The sequence below is a fragment of the Carcharodon carcharias genome, chromosome 5 (assembly GCF_017639515.1).
Source record: "Carcharodon carcharias isolate sCarCar2 chromosome 5, sCarCar2.pri, whole genome shotgun sequence".
Lineage (NCBI taxonomy): Eukaryota > Metazoa > Chordata > Chondrichthyes > Lamniformes > Lamnidae > Carcharodon > Carcharodon carcharias.
Window position 1 is genome coordinate 159,798,618 of NC_054471.1, and position 14,445 is coordinate 159,813,062.

The 14,445-nt window shown below is 40.3% G+C and overlaps 1 protein-coding gene across 2 annotated transcripts in view; it reads right to left on the reverse strand.

Moving 5' to 3' along the window:
- The window catches only part of strn (striatin, calmodulin binding protein), a 118,812-nt gene that overhangs the window by 60,105 nt on the left and 44,262 nt on the right, over positions 1-14,445 (reverse strand). For both annotated transcript variants that reach the window (XM_041187725.1, XM_041187723.1), the window contains exon 2: positions 3,193-3,296. In XM_041187725.1, the coding sequence (XP_041043659.1) occupies positions 3,193-3,296 (104 nt within the window). The remainder of the gene's footprint in view (positions 1-3,192; positions 3,297-14,445) is intronic.

Sequence of the window (14,445 nt, forward strand, 5' to 3'; positions counted from 1 at the left end):
GAATCATCTAACACTGAATTTCATTTGCCATTTATCCACCCAATCCTGGAAGCCTGGTTATGTCTTCCTGTTTTTAGATGCTGTCTTTAGCTTTATCCACCAAATTGGTACCTATCTATTTAGGCTCCTCATAATCTTCTACACCTCAATCAGGTCACCCCTCTGCCTCCTCAGTTCCAAGGGAAACAACTCCAGCCTATCCAATATTTCCTCATAGCTGCAATTTTCAAGCCCTGGCAACGTTCTTGTAAATCTCTTTACTCTGTCCAGAGCAATCATGTCCTTCCTATAATGTGGTGACCAGAACTGTAGACAAAATTCCAGCTTTGGCCTAACCAGCGTTTTATACGATTCCATCGTTACATTGCTGCTCTTGTATTCTATACCTCATTCAATCAAGGAAAGCATTCCATATGATTTCTTTACCACCTTATCCACCTGTCCTGCCACCTTCAGGGACCTGTGGACATGCACTCCAAGGTCTCTCACTTTCTCTACCCCTCCCAATATCCTCCCATTTATTGTGTATTCCCTAGCTTTGTTTGCCCTCCCCAAATGCATTACCTCACACTTCTCTGGACTGAAATTCCACCTGCCACTTTTCTGCCCACCCAACCAAACCATTGATATTATTCTGGAGACAGCAGCTACCTTTTCACTATCAGCTACACAGCCAATTTTTGTGTCATCTGCAAATTTCCAAATCATGCCACCCACATTTAAGTCCTAATCATTAATATACAAAACAAACAGCAAAGGACCCAACACTGAACCCTGTGGAACACCACTGGAAGGCATTTTCCATTTGCAAAAATATCCATCAACCATTACCTTTTGTTTTCTGTCGCTGAGCCCCAATTTTGAATCCAACTCACCATGTTCCCCTGTATCCCTTGGGTTTTTACTTTTCTGACTAGTCTGCCATTAGGGACCTTGTCAAATGCCTTACTAAATCCGTGTAGACAACATCCACTGCACTACCCTCATCAATCCACCTTATTTCCTCAAAAATTCAACAAATTAGTAAGACACAGTCTTCCCAAATAAAAAATGCTGACTATCCGCGATTAATCCATTTCTTTCTAAGTGACAGTTTATTCTGTCTCTCAGAATTGATTCTAATAATTTGCCCACCACAGAAGTCAGACTGACCAGCCTATAATTATTTGGTCGATCCCTCGCGCCCTTTTTAAATAATGGTACAACGTTTGCAGGCCTCCAATCCTCTGGCACCTCACCTATGTCTCAGATTGGAAAATGATCCTCAAAGCATCCGCTGTTTCCTCCCTGGCTTCCTAGCACACAATCCATCCGGCCCTGGTGGCTTATCCACCTTCATGGATATCTGTCCCTCCAATACATACTCTCTCATATTACTTATTGTATTTATTATTTCACACTGCTCCTCTTTAACTAGAATACCTGCTTCATCCCTCTCCTTAGGGAAGACAGAGACAGTACTCATTGAGAATCCTGCACAGATCTTCAGCATCAGAGTACAAGTTACCTTGTACGTCTTTGATTGGCCTACCCTTTCCTTAGTTATCAAGGGAGTTCATAAGAAATAGCTCCTCAAGCCTGCTCCACCATTCAATAAGATCAGGGCCGAGAAGATTGTGGCTTCAACTCCACTTTCGTACCTGCACCTCATAGCCATTGACTCCCTTGTTGATCAAAAATCTGTCTAACTCAGCCTTGAATATATTCAATGACCCAGCCTCCACTGCCCTCTGGGGTAGAGAATTCCAAAGTCTAACAATCCTCATTGCTGACTTAAATGTGAGACCCCTTATTTCTTATACTGTGCCCTTTGTTCTAGGCTTTCCCAACAAGAGGAAACATCCTTCCAGCATCCACCCTATCAAGTTCCCTTAGAAATCTTATGTTTCAACATGATCACCTCTCAGGTTCCAGGATTTTGACCCAGTTACAGCGAAGGAACGGTGATATAGTTCCATGTCAGGATTGTGTGGGGCTTGGAGGGGAGCTTACAGGTGGTGGTGTTCCCATGTGCCTGCTGTCCTTGTCCTTCTTGGTGGAAGAGGTCAGGAGTTTGGAGGTGCTGTCAGAGGAGGTTTGGTAAGTTGTTGAGCATCTTGTACACACTGCTGCCGCTATGGTGGTAGAGGGAGTGAATGTTTAAGATGTAAGACAGGATACCAATCAAGCAGGTTGTTTTTGTCCTGGGTGGTGTTGAACTTCTTCAGTGTTGTTGAAGCAGAACTCATCCAGGCAGGTAGGGAGTATTCCATCACACTCCTGTCCTGTGCCTTGTATATGATGGACAGGCTTTGGGGCACAGGTTGACAGCAAGTTACTTGCTTCAGAATTCCCAGCCACTGACCTGTTCTTGTAGCCACAGTATTCATACAGCTGATCCAGTTCAGTTTCTGGTCAAAGGTCTCAGGATGTGGATGGTGGGGTATTCAGTGATTGAATATAAAAAAAAGTGATGGTTTAATTCTCTTGTTGGAGCTGGGGGGTTATTGCCTGGCACTTGTGTGGCACAAATGTTACTTGCCGCTTATCAGCCTAAGCCTGGATGTTGTCCAGGCTTTATATGGGTAATAAGAACATAAGCTGTATACAGGTAATAAGAACATAAGAATTAGGAGCCGTATTGGGCACTCGGCCCCTTGAGTCTGCTCCGCCATTCCATAAGGTCATGGCTGATCCAATTGCGGCCTTAAAGCCACTACTCCACTTTCCTGCCTGCCCCCATTCTGAATGCCAATTAAAATGGAAACAGAAAAATCTATGGAGCCAATAATTTCAAAATTCTTCAAACAGTTTTTTTAGATTCACCAGTATAGAAATACCACCACACAGCCTTCAAAACATTAATACAAGAGCAAAGTAATAAGGCAGCTGGAAATCTGAAATAAAGGCAGTAAAACGTTAACTTTTTTCTCCCTCCATAGATGCTGCCAAGTCTGAGTATTTCCAGTGTTAAATGCATACACTTGATGCTATTTTATGATTACAAATATGAAACTAAAATTCTACACTGAAACTGTCAGAACGTTGTGTGATCAGCTTGAACAGATATAAATCTATAGGAACCATTTATAATATTTGTTTCACAATAATTAAAATCTTCAAAGGGAAGTACTTATAAGAAGTGTTTTATTCTAGAAGTATACTTTAACTTCATCCAGATTACAGAACCAATAAAAAAATTAAAAGTCACACCTTTCCTGTTTTAAAGCATATTCAAGCATTTTAATTCTTCTAACCAAATCCTTCTTCAGGTTCTCCTGGCCTTTCCTCTCCCCTTGCAAGAAAGAAATCTGCGCCTGAAATGAAAAAGGAGGTGGATCAACCTAAATTCTAAAGTAGAGAAAAGATACAGGTCACCACATTTTTAGATTTCAAGGCAATTAAATGTTTCTCTAGCAGATCAGAAATGCATCAACTCAAAAAGGTAAAATTGGTAGTCAATGTACATGGTGTAAATACAGGCCATTTTAAATCAAAAATTCAATCTCGGGTAATAAAAGATTAACCACATTCAATCCTATTTACGTAATTTCAGTTGAAAAAAGTCTTTAGCTATAAGGTAAACATATTGGCAAGGAATATCATTTCTTTACGGTGGAAAGAAGGGGCTTCTTACAGGAAGCAAAACTAGACTTCATATAAATTACTGGCAATATCCATATAATTCAACAACACTTTCCTCATTAACCCATATCCTTAAGAACAGAGAAAAATATTATTTTTCATTTTTAAGTACACACAGGCATTGAAAAGTATACTCACCTGTAATTGATTCACAGATTACAGGGCTCTACAAATAGTTACTGTTGGCCTGCAGACAGTGATGCATTACTTCAGTGTTGTTATGCCTCATTATAGATTGGGCCACATGGATGGATATAACATGCACATTACATAATCCACCCCTCAGTGAGAAACTCTGGGTTGAGTTGTGAGTCATGCAGTGTAAAGCCCTTGCCATTTTTCCTGCCAATAATTTCATAACTTTTGAATAAGTTGATGAATGACTACTTAGAGTAATTTGAATATTCCTTCCTAAGGAAAAGTGCATCAACCAAACTGATTAGCCAGATAGACCAACCAATGACTATTTTCTGGTACATCAGGATATTTATTTTGCATCCATAAAACAAAACTTAATATTAAAGCTGCTTCATACAGGCTTAAAATTATTGCAAGATATACGTTATATTTTGGAATAGGCAGATTTTTTTTAAATCTCAAAAAGAAGTACATGTAAATCAGTGGCTAAGAATTCCACATCTAGCCATCATAATGCATTTCACATCAAGTATTAACACCTCACCATGGACCATAAAGATGGTATCCAGCCCACCTGGTGACAATTCAGTGAAAGTAGTTTAGGTGAAGCGTGTCAACACCAAGAGTCCTCTGAGCTGAGGCATTTTGTCACAGAAATTCATAATTCCAAAGAGATTTTTTGATCAACAGGACCCAAAATTGAGAGGACACCATAAAGTGAAATTAACTGGATAACAATTCCTGTGGCGTTAGCTTCTTTTCTTTCTAGAAATTCTCAATAGACAACAATTTAATTCACTGGGTTAATCCCATCAGGACTTTTACAAAGTTTGATGATTTGAGGATATTTTAGATGGACTGTGGTCTCAGGTGCAGCATGCACATTTTTCAAATGAAAAGCTGCTAACCAATAAGCAAAATGGAACAAAGGTACAGTAACAGATCTGATGTCACAGGAGTGAGTTTTGAAATTTGCACTGCCACCTAAATATCAGTCACGCCGTGACAAATTAAAAAACCAGCAACACAAAGTAGCTGGGCTGTATTTACAGGTGTCAACAAAGTCACATAAGTGACTGAGGTGAGTGAGATTAATTACCCCAGACCCACGATGTGTGAAATAAATTGGAGTTAACAAATTTAAGGGCAATTAGGGGTGGGCAATAAATGGTCTATTCAGTGACGCCCACATCCCATGAATGATTAAAAAAAAGAGAAAACTGGTGTCAGTTTCACACTGGTACACTGGGAATGAGGGGGAATGTTTGGGGGACAAAAGGGAAAATACTGCAGGAGAAAAATTCTGCACCGACATAACCAAAGTTGTGGGTACCCTATGACATCCATCGCTGACAATCATGCAGCTCTACTCTCAAAAACATACATACATATAGTGGCTTTAATGTAGATAAATGTCCAAAGGTGCATCATAAAGATGCAGAGTAAAAAAGGATGCCAAGCCAAAGGAGGACAGACCAAATATTTGGTCAAAGATATGGGCTTTGGCAGTTTAGAGAGGTTATTTCCAGAACGAGAGAGATAACTGACTGAAATAATGGAGGGGACAGGGATGTGCAATTAAGAACAACGGAAAGATTGCCAGCAACCGTAGGTGCTTAAAGGTAAAGAGCAGCACAACCATGAACTGTTTTAAGCATAGGGATGGGAATTTTAATTTGGAGGCATGAAAGGGCTGAAGCCAATGTAGGGCAGCAAGAATGGGGATGTGAGCAGAATATTGTGGGAAAGGATACAGGCAGCAGAGCTTTGGTCAGCTGAAGTTTTCAGAGCATGGAGCAGAGCCAGCCAAGAGTATGCTGGATTATGCTGAGTCTCAGGAAACAGATACCTTTAAGGGTTTCAGCAGATAAACTAAGGTAGTAAGTAGGCAGCCATTGTGGTAGACAGGATGTCCAGTTGGATGTTCAGTTTAGGGTTGAACAGGACACTGAGGTTATGAGTAATCTGGTTAACCCAATATATGTGTTAGGGAAGGCACAAGACAACATGAGGGTAATCATATGTTGCACTGGCCAAAAATGGTTGCTTCAGTCTATCCAAAGTTTGGCTGGAGGGAGTTATAGCTCATCATTGGATGCTCAGACCAGCAGTTCAACTGCACAAAGACAATAGAGAGACAGTGCTAAGTGCCTGTTTACATGTAAAGGCCAATTTCATGTTATGGCAAATATGGGGAATATGTTATGGCACTAAGGGGAAGCTCATAAGGGATGGGAAGCCAAGGATAGACTCCAGAGGGAGTTTGAAGGTGACAGTTTAGGCCCAGGAATGGAAGCCAGTGCTTCAGACATCCTGGTTTCTATCAGATATAGAAGCAGAATCAAGTAACAGCATTTCCATTAAACTGGACAATAGAGGATAGGTGTATGAGGAAGATGATGTGGTTGGTTATGCTGAAGGATGCAAAGAGGCAGAAAATAGCAAGGAGGGACAATAGGCTATAGTCACAGAATTCATTTGCTGTTTTACTGAGAGCCATTTTGATGCTTATTAAAGGGATTCAACAGGGAGTTGGAGCCACATGCATGTAACTGAGGGACAACATGTTCAATAACTTCAAAGAGCCAAGGAAGATAGGAAGATTGGAAATATGGCACTAGTTAGTAAGGACAGTGAGTTTATGGGTAGAGCTTTTGTGGAAGGAGGTCAAGTCAGTATTTAAAGGCAGGATGGCAATACCTCAGGGCAGGCAGCTATTTACATTAGCCAGCGTGGGACCCATGAAATGAAGTTGTATGAACAGGAGTTTAGTGGGGATGGGATCAAGGGAGCAGGAAGTAAGCCTCAAACCAGAGGAGCTTGGAGGTTTCTTACAACTGAATAATTGGCAAAACTTTTAGAGAAAAGAACATCTTAAAGACATCCTACTGCTAAGCTTCTAGGCAGGTACCCAAGGGGGTCCAAATGTCAATTCAGATGAACTGACAATATAGCAGAAACTGCCACATATTTTCCTGTGTTAAAAACCCTTTGAATAAGGGGACGTCATCAAAATTCAGGCAATAGTTTACCTCATCACAGAATCATTTGACATCTCAATTCACTGCTCGTTTAGACCTCACTTATTTAACAAGATTTTGCATATAATTCAATTGGAACTTAAAAGCTCCTGCTCCTGGCTATTCTACTTATTAATGAAGTGACTGCATCTTGCAGACAGCCTCTTTTAGAAAATGTGATGAATTAGAACAGTTCCATGTATCTGCAACTCCCAAAGACAAGCGACTTATAAAAACAAATTTTAGATCACATTTACCCCATCTAAAGTTATTTTAAAAATGATTTAGCCTTTTCCTATTTGCTGCAGGATTAAATCGCTGCTTTTGTTAGTCACAGGATATTTTCCAACCTGGTCTGATGTCCTACAGGCAATATTCCCTCCTTTGCCCCAGCAGCATAGAGGAATATCTGATCATCATAATCCATAACTATTTCTAAAACCAATATCAGTCACAACTGGATATTAAGGCAACTTCTTTAAAAAGAACTATTATCAACTTATATTGTATATCTGCATTCAGCGGAAGCACTTCAAATATAAGCCTCAAAACAGGCTCGTCAGCAAAGTCAACGCATATGGAATAAAAGGCACAGTAGCAGCATGGATATAAAATTGACTGAGTACCAGGAAACAGTAGTGCTGAACATTTGCTTCTTGAACTGGAGGAAGGTATACAGTGGGGTTCTCCACGAGTCGGTGTTGTGATTACTGCTTTTTTTGATAAATATTAACAACCTAGGCTTGGGTGTATAGGGCACATTTTCAAAAATTTGTAAATAACACAAAGCTTGGAAGTATCGTGAACTGTGAGGGGGATAAACTTCAAAAGGGCAGACAGGTTGGTGGAATGGGCGGCAAGTGGAGGGTGAAATTTAATGCAGAGAAGTGTGACATGATTTATTTTGGTAGGAAGAACAGGGAGAGGTAATGTAAAATAAAGGGTATAATTCTAAAGGGAGTGCAGGAGCACAGGGACCTGCAGGTATATGTATACAAATCACTGAAGGCGGTAGGGCAGGTTGAGCGTGCTGTTAATAAAGCATATGGGATTCTGGGCTTTATAAATAGGGGCAGAGAATATAAAAGCAAGGATATTATGAAGAACCTGTATAAAACACTGGTTTGACTCAACTGAAGCAGTGTGTTCAGTTCGAGCACCGTACTTTAAATAGTATGTGATGGCATTGGAGACAATTCAGAAAAGATTCACGAGTGTTACGATCCATGCAGAGACTGATAATGTTTAAAAAGAAATTGAACTTCTATCTTATAGCTGAAACAGTGACACATCAAGATTTCATGTGTTAAAACCTTTACTGTAACAATGACTAAACAATATTTTCTTTTCTGTAGGCAGCTTATATTTTATCACATATCCCACTTTCCACAGAATTACAGTCCTTTTAGCAAACAGTCTGCAGTTGCTTCCAGCTTCCAATGGGTTGACATATCCTCATTTTACCAAGTAGTAACTTCCAAGTGTCTGTGTCCAGGCAATTTGCTCAGTTTTTTGAGTGTTTATTAAATCCACCACCATCAGTGAAGCCTGTTCCATTGATGATTCTTCCCCCTGACCAAACCAGAACAAATTTCTTGGAATCCACAGGAGGCTCTTGGATGAATCTCTTCGACAAGAGGCCATCTCTCTCCTGTATCCAGCTGTGGCAGCTCACCAAATCAAGTAGCCTTTTCTCTCTGCTGACCACACAGAACCTCTGTCTATGATATTCATCAATTCGTAAAGAATCTGTAACCTGATTTCAAAAATGGCTTCCTTTAGAAGATTGGCTGGCTAACAGGAAACAGTAGGCATAAATGGATCATTTTCTGGTTGGCACGATGTTATGAGTGGTGCTGGGATCAGTGCTGGGGCCTCACCTTTTTACAATTTATATAAATGACTTAGGTGAAGGGACCGAAGGTATGGTTGCTAAGTTTGCTGATGATACAAAGATAGGTAGGAAAATAAATAATGAAGAGGACATAAGGAAGGAGGCTACTGTTGCGGCCGGGATGGGAGGAGTGGGAAAATTATCAAGCCCCACTACTCTGCAGGCCGTACCATTAGTTTAAATGTTTAATTTTCTCACCAAAAGGAAAGAGACTCTGACCTGGCTTCTTTCAAAAACTCAATGATTAATTTATTATAAAACAAAACTCCTTTTAAACAAGTTTCAAGAACTGGTTGACACACAATTGTAATCTGGAAGTGTAACCAACTAACCCTTTTAAACCTCCCCAGCACACACATATACAAACAAAAGGCACACAAGTAATTTTCTGCAGAGTCAGATGGATGGAAAATAAACTTCCTCAAAAGAAAAAAAATTAAAGTTCACTGAGGTTTGAGGTCATCGGTCTGAGGTTCCCTTGGGTGAAGATGTGCCACTGGGCCCGTGGATGTCCGGAAACTCACCAACGATGCTTCAGCATGGAGGAGAGTATAGCTGGACCAATTCTTCCTGTCTCAGCAAGTCCAAAGTTATGCAGACAAACTACACTCAGATGAGGATTATCTGGCTACAGGTCAAGAACCACATAGAGGTTTCGCAAAGCAGAGAGGGAGAGAGCCAGTGTCAGGGTAGCCTTCTGTTCTCAACCTTTCCCCAACAAAACCACAGGTTCAATCTTTGTGTTTGCCTCTGCCACATGATTGCCTTTTTGTCTTCCAGCTTTTCATTAATTAAAGAGCCTTGCAGTTCAAAACGGCAGAGAGGACTTTAAACCAAACAGAGAGGGGGAAGGGAGGGTTCTGGAGAGGGGATATGTAAGCTTACAAAGCAAAAGGATATGGGAGCATTGCAGGACAGCTATTTAGGTAATGATACCCAGAGTGTGACAGGAAGGGACAGAGTGCACACTCATTTAAAAAAAGCAGTAAATAGGATCAAAGGGGGGAAAAAATGGTAAAAAAGCAAAATTCATGGCTCTTTACTTGAATGTACATAGTATTTGGAACAAAATAAATGAATTGACACAAAAAGAGGTTAATGGGTATGATGGAAACATGGTTACAAGGAACTAAATATTCAGGGGTATGTGACTTTGAAAGGACAGGCAGGAAGGAAAGGGTGGTGGGGTAGCCTTTGGTAGTACGAGATGGAATAAATACGATAGCAAGAAATGACCTTGGAGGAAGAAGGATTCCCAGCAAGGAAGGAGGATTCTAGGAAGGGGATAATCTAACCATGGTTAATCAAGGAAGTTAAGGATAATATCAAATTGAAAAAAAAACATACAGTGTGGCAAAGATTAGTGGTAGATTGGGAACTAGAGGATTGGGAAAGTTTTAAAATCCAACAAAAGATGACCAAGAAAATAGTGAGGGGAAAAATAAACTTTTGAGGGTAAGCTAAATATAAAAATGGTCAGTAAGAGCTTCTTAAATAAATAAAAAAGGAAGAGAGAGGCCAAAGTGAACATAGGCCCCTTGGAGAATAAGGCTGGGGAAATAATAATGGGGAACCAAGAAATGGCAGAGGAGTTGAATAAATACTTTGCATCAGTCCTCACGGTAGAAGACACTAATAGCATTCCAAAAATACTAAATAATCAAGGGGCTGGGGGGGGGGGGGGGGGGGGGGGGTGCAGGGAAGGAAAAAAACACAATAACTATCACTAAAGAAAAAGTACTAGGGGAACTAATGGGGCTAAAGGCCAATAAGTCCCTGGACCTGATAAGCTGCAACCTAGAATGTTAAAGGAAGTAGCTACACAAATAATAGATGCAATGGTAGTAATCTTCCAAGAATCCTTAGATTCTGGAAAAGTCCCAGAAGACTGGAAAACTGATAATGTAACACCCTTATTCAAAAGGGAGGGAGACAAAAAATAGGTCACTATAGGCCAGTTAGCTTAACATCTGTCGTTGAGAAAATGTTAGAGTCCATTATAAAGAATGTAATAGCAGAGCATTTAAAAATGCATAATATAATCAAGCAGAGTCAGCATGGCTTCATGAAGGGTAAATATTTTATTTGCTATAAAATAGCAAATTTATTAGAATTCTTTGAGGAGGTAACAAGCAGGAGATAAATGGGAACTAATAGTTATAATACATTTAGATTTCCAAAAGGCGTTCAATAAGGTACTGCGTGTAAGGCTACTTAACAAGCTAAGAATCCATGGTGTTGGGCGTAGTGTATTAGCATGGATAGAGGATTGGCTAACTAATAGAAGACAGAGTTGGGATAAGGGGGGCATTTTCAGGATGACAACCTGTAACTAGTGCTGGGACTACAATTATTTACAATATATATATTAATGACTTAGATGAAGGAAGTGAATGTACTATCACCAAGTTTGTGGATGACACAAAAATAGGTGGGAAGGCTAGTGATGAAGATGACAGTCTAGAGGGATATAGACAGGTAAGTGGGCACAAACTTAGCAGATGGAATATAATGTGGGAAATGAGAGATTATGCACTTTGGCAGGAAGAATAGAGGAGTGGAATATTATTTAAATGGAGAAAGACTCAGAAAGCTGCAGCAGAGAGAGATTTGGGCGTCCTCGTGCACTAATCCCAAAAAGCTGACATATAAGTTCAGCAGGTAATAGGGAAGGCAAATGGAATGATGGCCTTTGTTTCAAAGGGAATGGAGTACAAAAATTTCTTGCTAAAACTACGCAAGGCACTAGTTAGATCACACCTAGAATACTGTGAACAGTTTTGGTCCCCTTATCTAAGGGAAAGATATACTGGCATTGGAAGCAGTCCAGAGAAGGTTCACTAGGTTGATCCTGGGTACGGAGGGCTTTTCTTATGAGGAGAGGTTGAGTAGGTTGGGCCTGTACTCACTTGAGTTTAGAAGAATGAGAAGTGACATTATTGAAACATACAAGATTCTTAGGGGGCTTGACAGGGTAGATGCTGAGAGATTGTTTTGCCTTGTGGGAGAGTCTAGGGCCAGAGGGCACAATCCTAGAATAAGGGGTCACCCATTTAAGACAGATATGGAGGAATGTCTTCTCTCAGAGGGTAGTGAAACTGTGGATTACTTGTAGAGGCTGGATTGTTAAGTATATTCAAGGCTGGGATGGACAGATTTTTAATCAGTAAGGGAATCAAGGGTTATGGGGAAAAAAACAGGGAAGTGGAGTTAAGGATCATCAGATCAGCCATGATCTCATTGAATGGCAGAGCAGACTTGATGGGCCGAACGGCCTACTTCTCCTACGTCTTATGATCAAAACAAACAAACAAAACTCCTTCTCAAGTACTATATAGCTGAGTTATACAGGGTGTTGGTGAGACCACATCTGGAGTGCTGTGTACAGTATTGGTCTCCTTATTTAAGGAAGAATGTAAATGCGTTAGAAGTTCAGAGAAGGTTTACTAAACTAATACCTAGAATAGGCGGGCTGTCTTACGAGGAAAAGCTAGACAGGTTAGGCTTGTATCTGTTAGGGAGTTAAGAAGAGCAAGTGGCGACTTGATTGAAACATACAAGATCCTGAGAGATCTTGACAGAGTGGATGTGGAAAGGGTGTTTCCCCTCTTGCAGGAGAATCTAGAACTAAGGGTCACAGTTTAAAAATGAGTCGTCCATTTAAGACAATTGAGAAATTTCTTCTCTTAGAGGGTGGTGAGTCTTTGGAATGTTCTTCCTCAAAAGTTTATGGATTCTTAATAAGCAAGGGGGTGAAAGGTTATCAGGGGTAAGCAGGAATGTGGATTTGAAGTTACAGTCAGATCAGCTATGATCTTATTGAATGGCGGAGCAGGCTCGAAGGGCCAACTCCTGCTCCTAATTCATATGTATGCAGAACCGTTTTCTTGCAGTGAGTGGTTCAGATCTGGAATACACTGCCTGAGAATGTGGTGGTGGCAGATTCAATTGTGGCTTTCAAAAGAGAATGGATAATTATATGAAGAAAAAGGATTTGCAAGGCTCTGGGAAAAGGCAGAGAAGTGGGGAAAGACCAGTTGCTCTTGCAGAGAGTCGGTATGGTCACAATAGGCAGAATGCCCTCCTTCTGTGCTGTGACCTATGAATCTAGTATATTTATTAAGGATGTTGCTGCTTTCAATTCATTTCATTTTGTGGAATTGAAGTCAGGGTACCCAGAAATATAACTACACATACATAGTTTTTATATTAGCAATGCCATTTTGCTCCCCTTCTCCAATTGTTGAATTATGGTGACAGATATCGATTTTTGATTTTCATGGAAAAGTAGTCTGAATCACAGAATCTGATACCTGAAAACAATAGTTAAAAACTCTGGAATTTTACAAAAATGGAGCTTACTCAGCTAAGAAAAAATAAACCACTGTCTTGTATCGAAGAAAATGAAAACACCACAATGCAATCCTCAAAAGGCCAGTAAAATCCCATGTTGTGAAAATAGAGTTTAACAGTCACTGTAATTCATGTTCTGGGCTGTGAGTTTACTACTCCTACAGGAACTGTACACACTCAATGCTCATTTAATGTTGTAACTATTTACAGAACTAATTTTCTGAATTTAGCCAAAGGTGGTGACTGAAAACTACGGATCGATTCCTTCGCACATACTACAGAGGTATGTAAGTTACAAACATACTGGCTACCTGGGATGAATAAAAATCTTTGCGATCAATTAACTGCTTTTTTTCTGTTAAGTTGATCAGCAAAATGCTTAAGAACATAAGAAATAGTATCACAACTCACTGGGGATAGTGCGCTGCAATATCAAGCCCCAATGTTCCCCGAGCTGCGACAGATGTGAAAAGTTTGACCAAACCACCAGATTGCCCCAATTCTACCTAACTGTTTAATTTAGATTCAGCGAATACGAGCACTAGGTTTGTAAACTTAACAAGTAACCGTTTATTGAATAAACTGTCATTAACCAGTGGCAAAAAAAGAAATATGAAATACTAATTTCTAACATGATAACTTAAACTCTACCCCCTTCCTAAATCACCCCCCCCCCCCCACCCCGACCCCCCACCCACACACACACACACACACACACACACACACACACACACACATATCATGGATTTTAAAGGTGGGATAAAACAGTTCAATAGCACCAATTCTGGAGTACATGATTCGATGGGTTGATTTTGATCGATGTCTTCCAAATTCTTTTCAGTTCTTGTTGATGACACAAGGTGGTCTGCCAGCACTTTCAGTATTTAGTTCATTGGTTGAGCATTTGCCTTTCAATGCCTCCAACAGTGAATTTCCCCTTTGCCTCCTGACAGGGATTTTCAGAGGGACAGCAGGTTATAGAGAAAGGAGGAGAAAATGCCAACTAGCTATTATTGTGGAATCACTGGAATCTTCCATGCACAGGAGAAAGAGGTTTCAGGTCTCGTTCCTTTCAGGGTAGGAGCTATTCCGCTGCACTGCTGTCACAAAACCTGGTCAGAAGCCAATTAAACATTGTTGCCAAGCAGCTCCCTTGGTCCAGGACTCCTTTCCGGCACCATCCTGTCTTTCATGGCACACTCTGTTCCAAGGCTGCAATATTGTATATATTTCTCATCCTGTTCCAGTGGACATGTCTTTCAACCTGCTGCCATTGTAATTTTAATCCACAGTCCAACAGAAAATAAAAAGATATGTTCTTTACAACAGTCCAACAGAAATAAAAAGATATGTTCCTTACAATAGGAGCTGGAGTAGGCCATTAGGCTTCAATTTAGCTCTGCCATTTAATAAAAT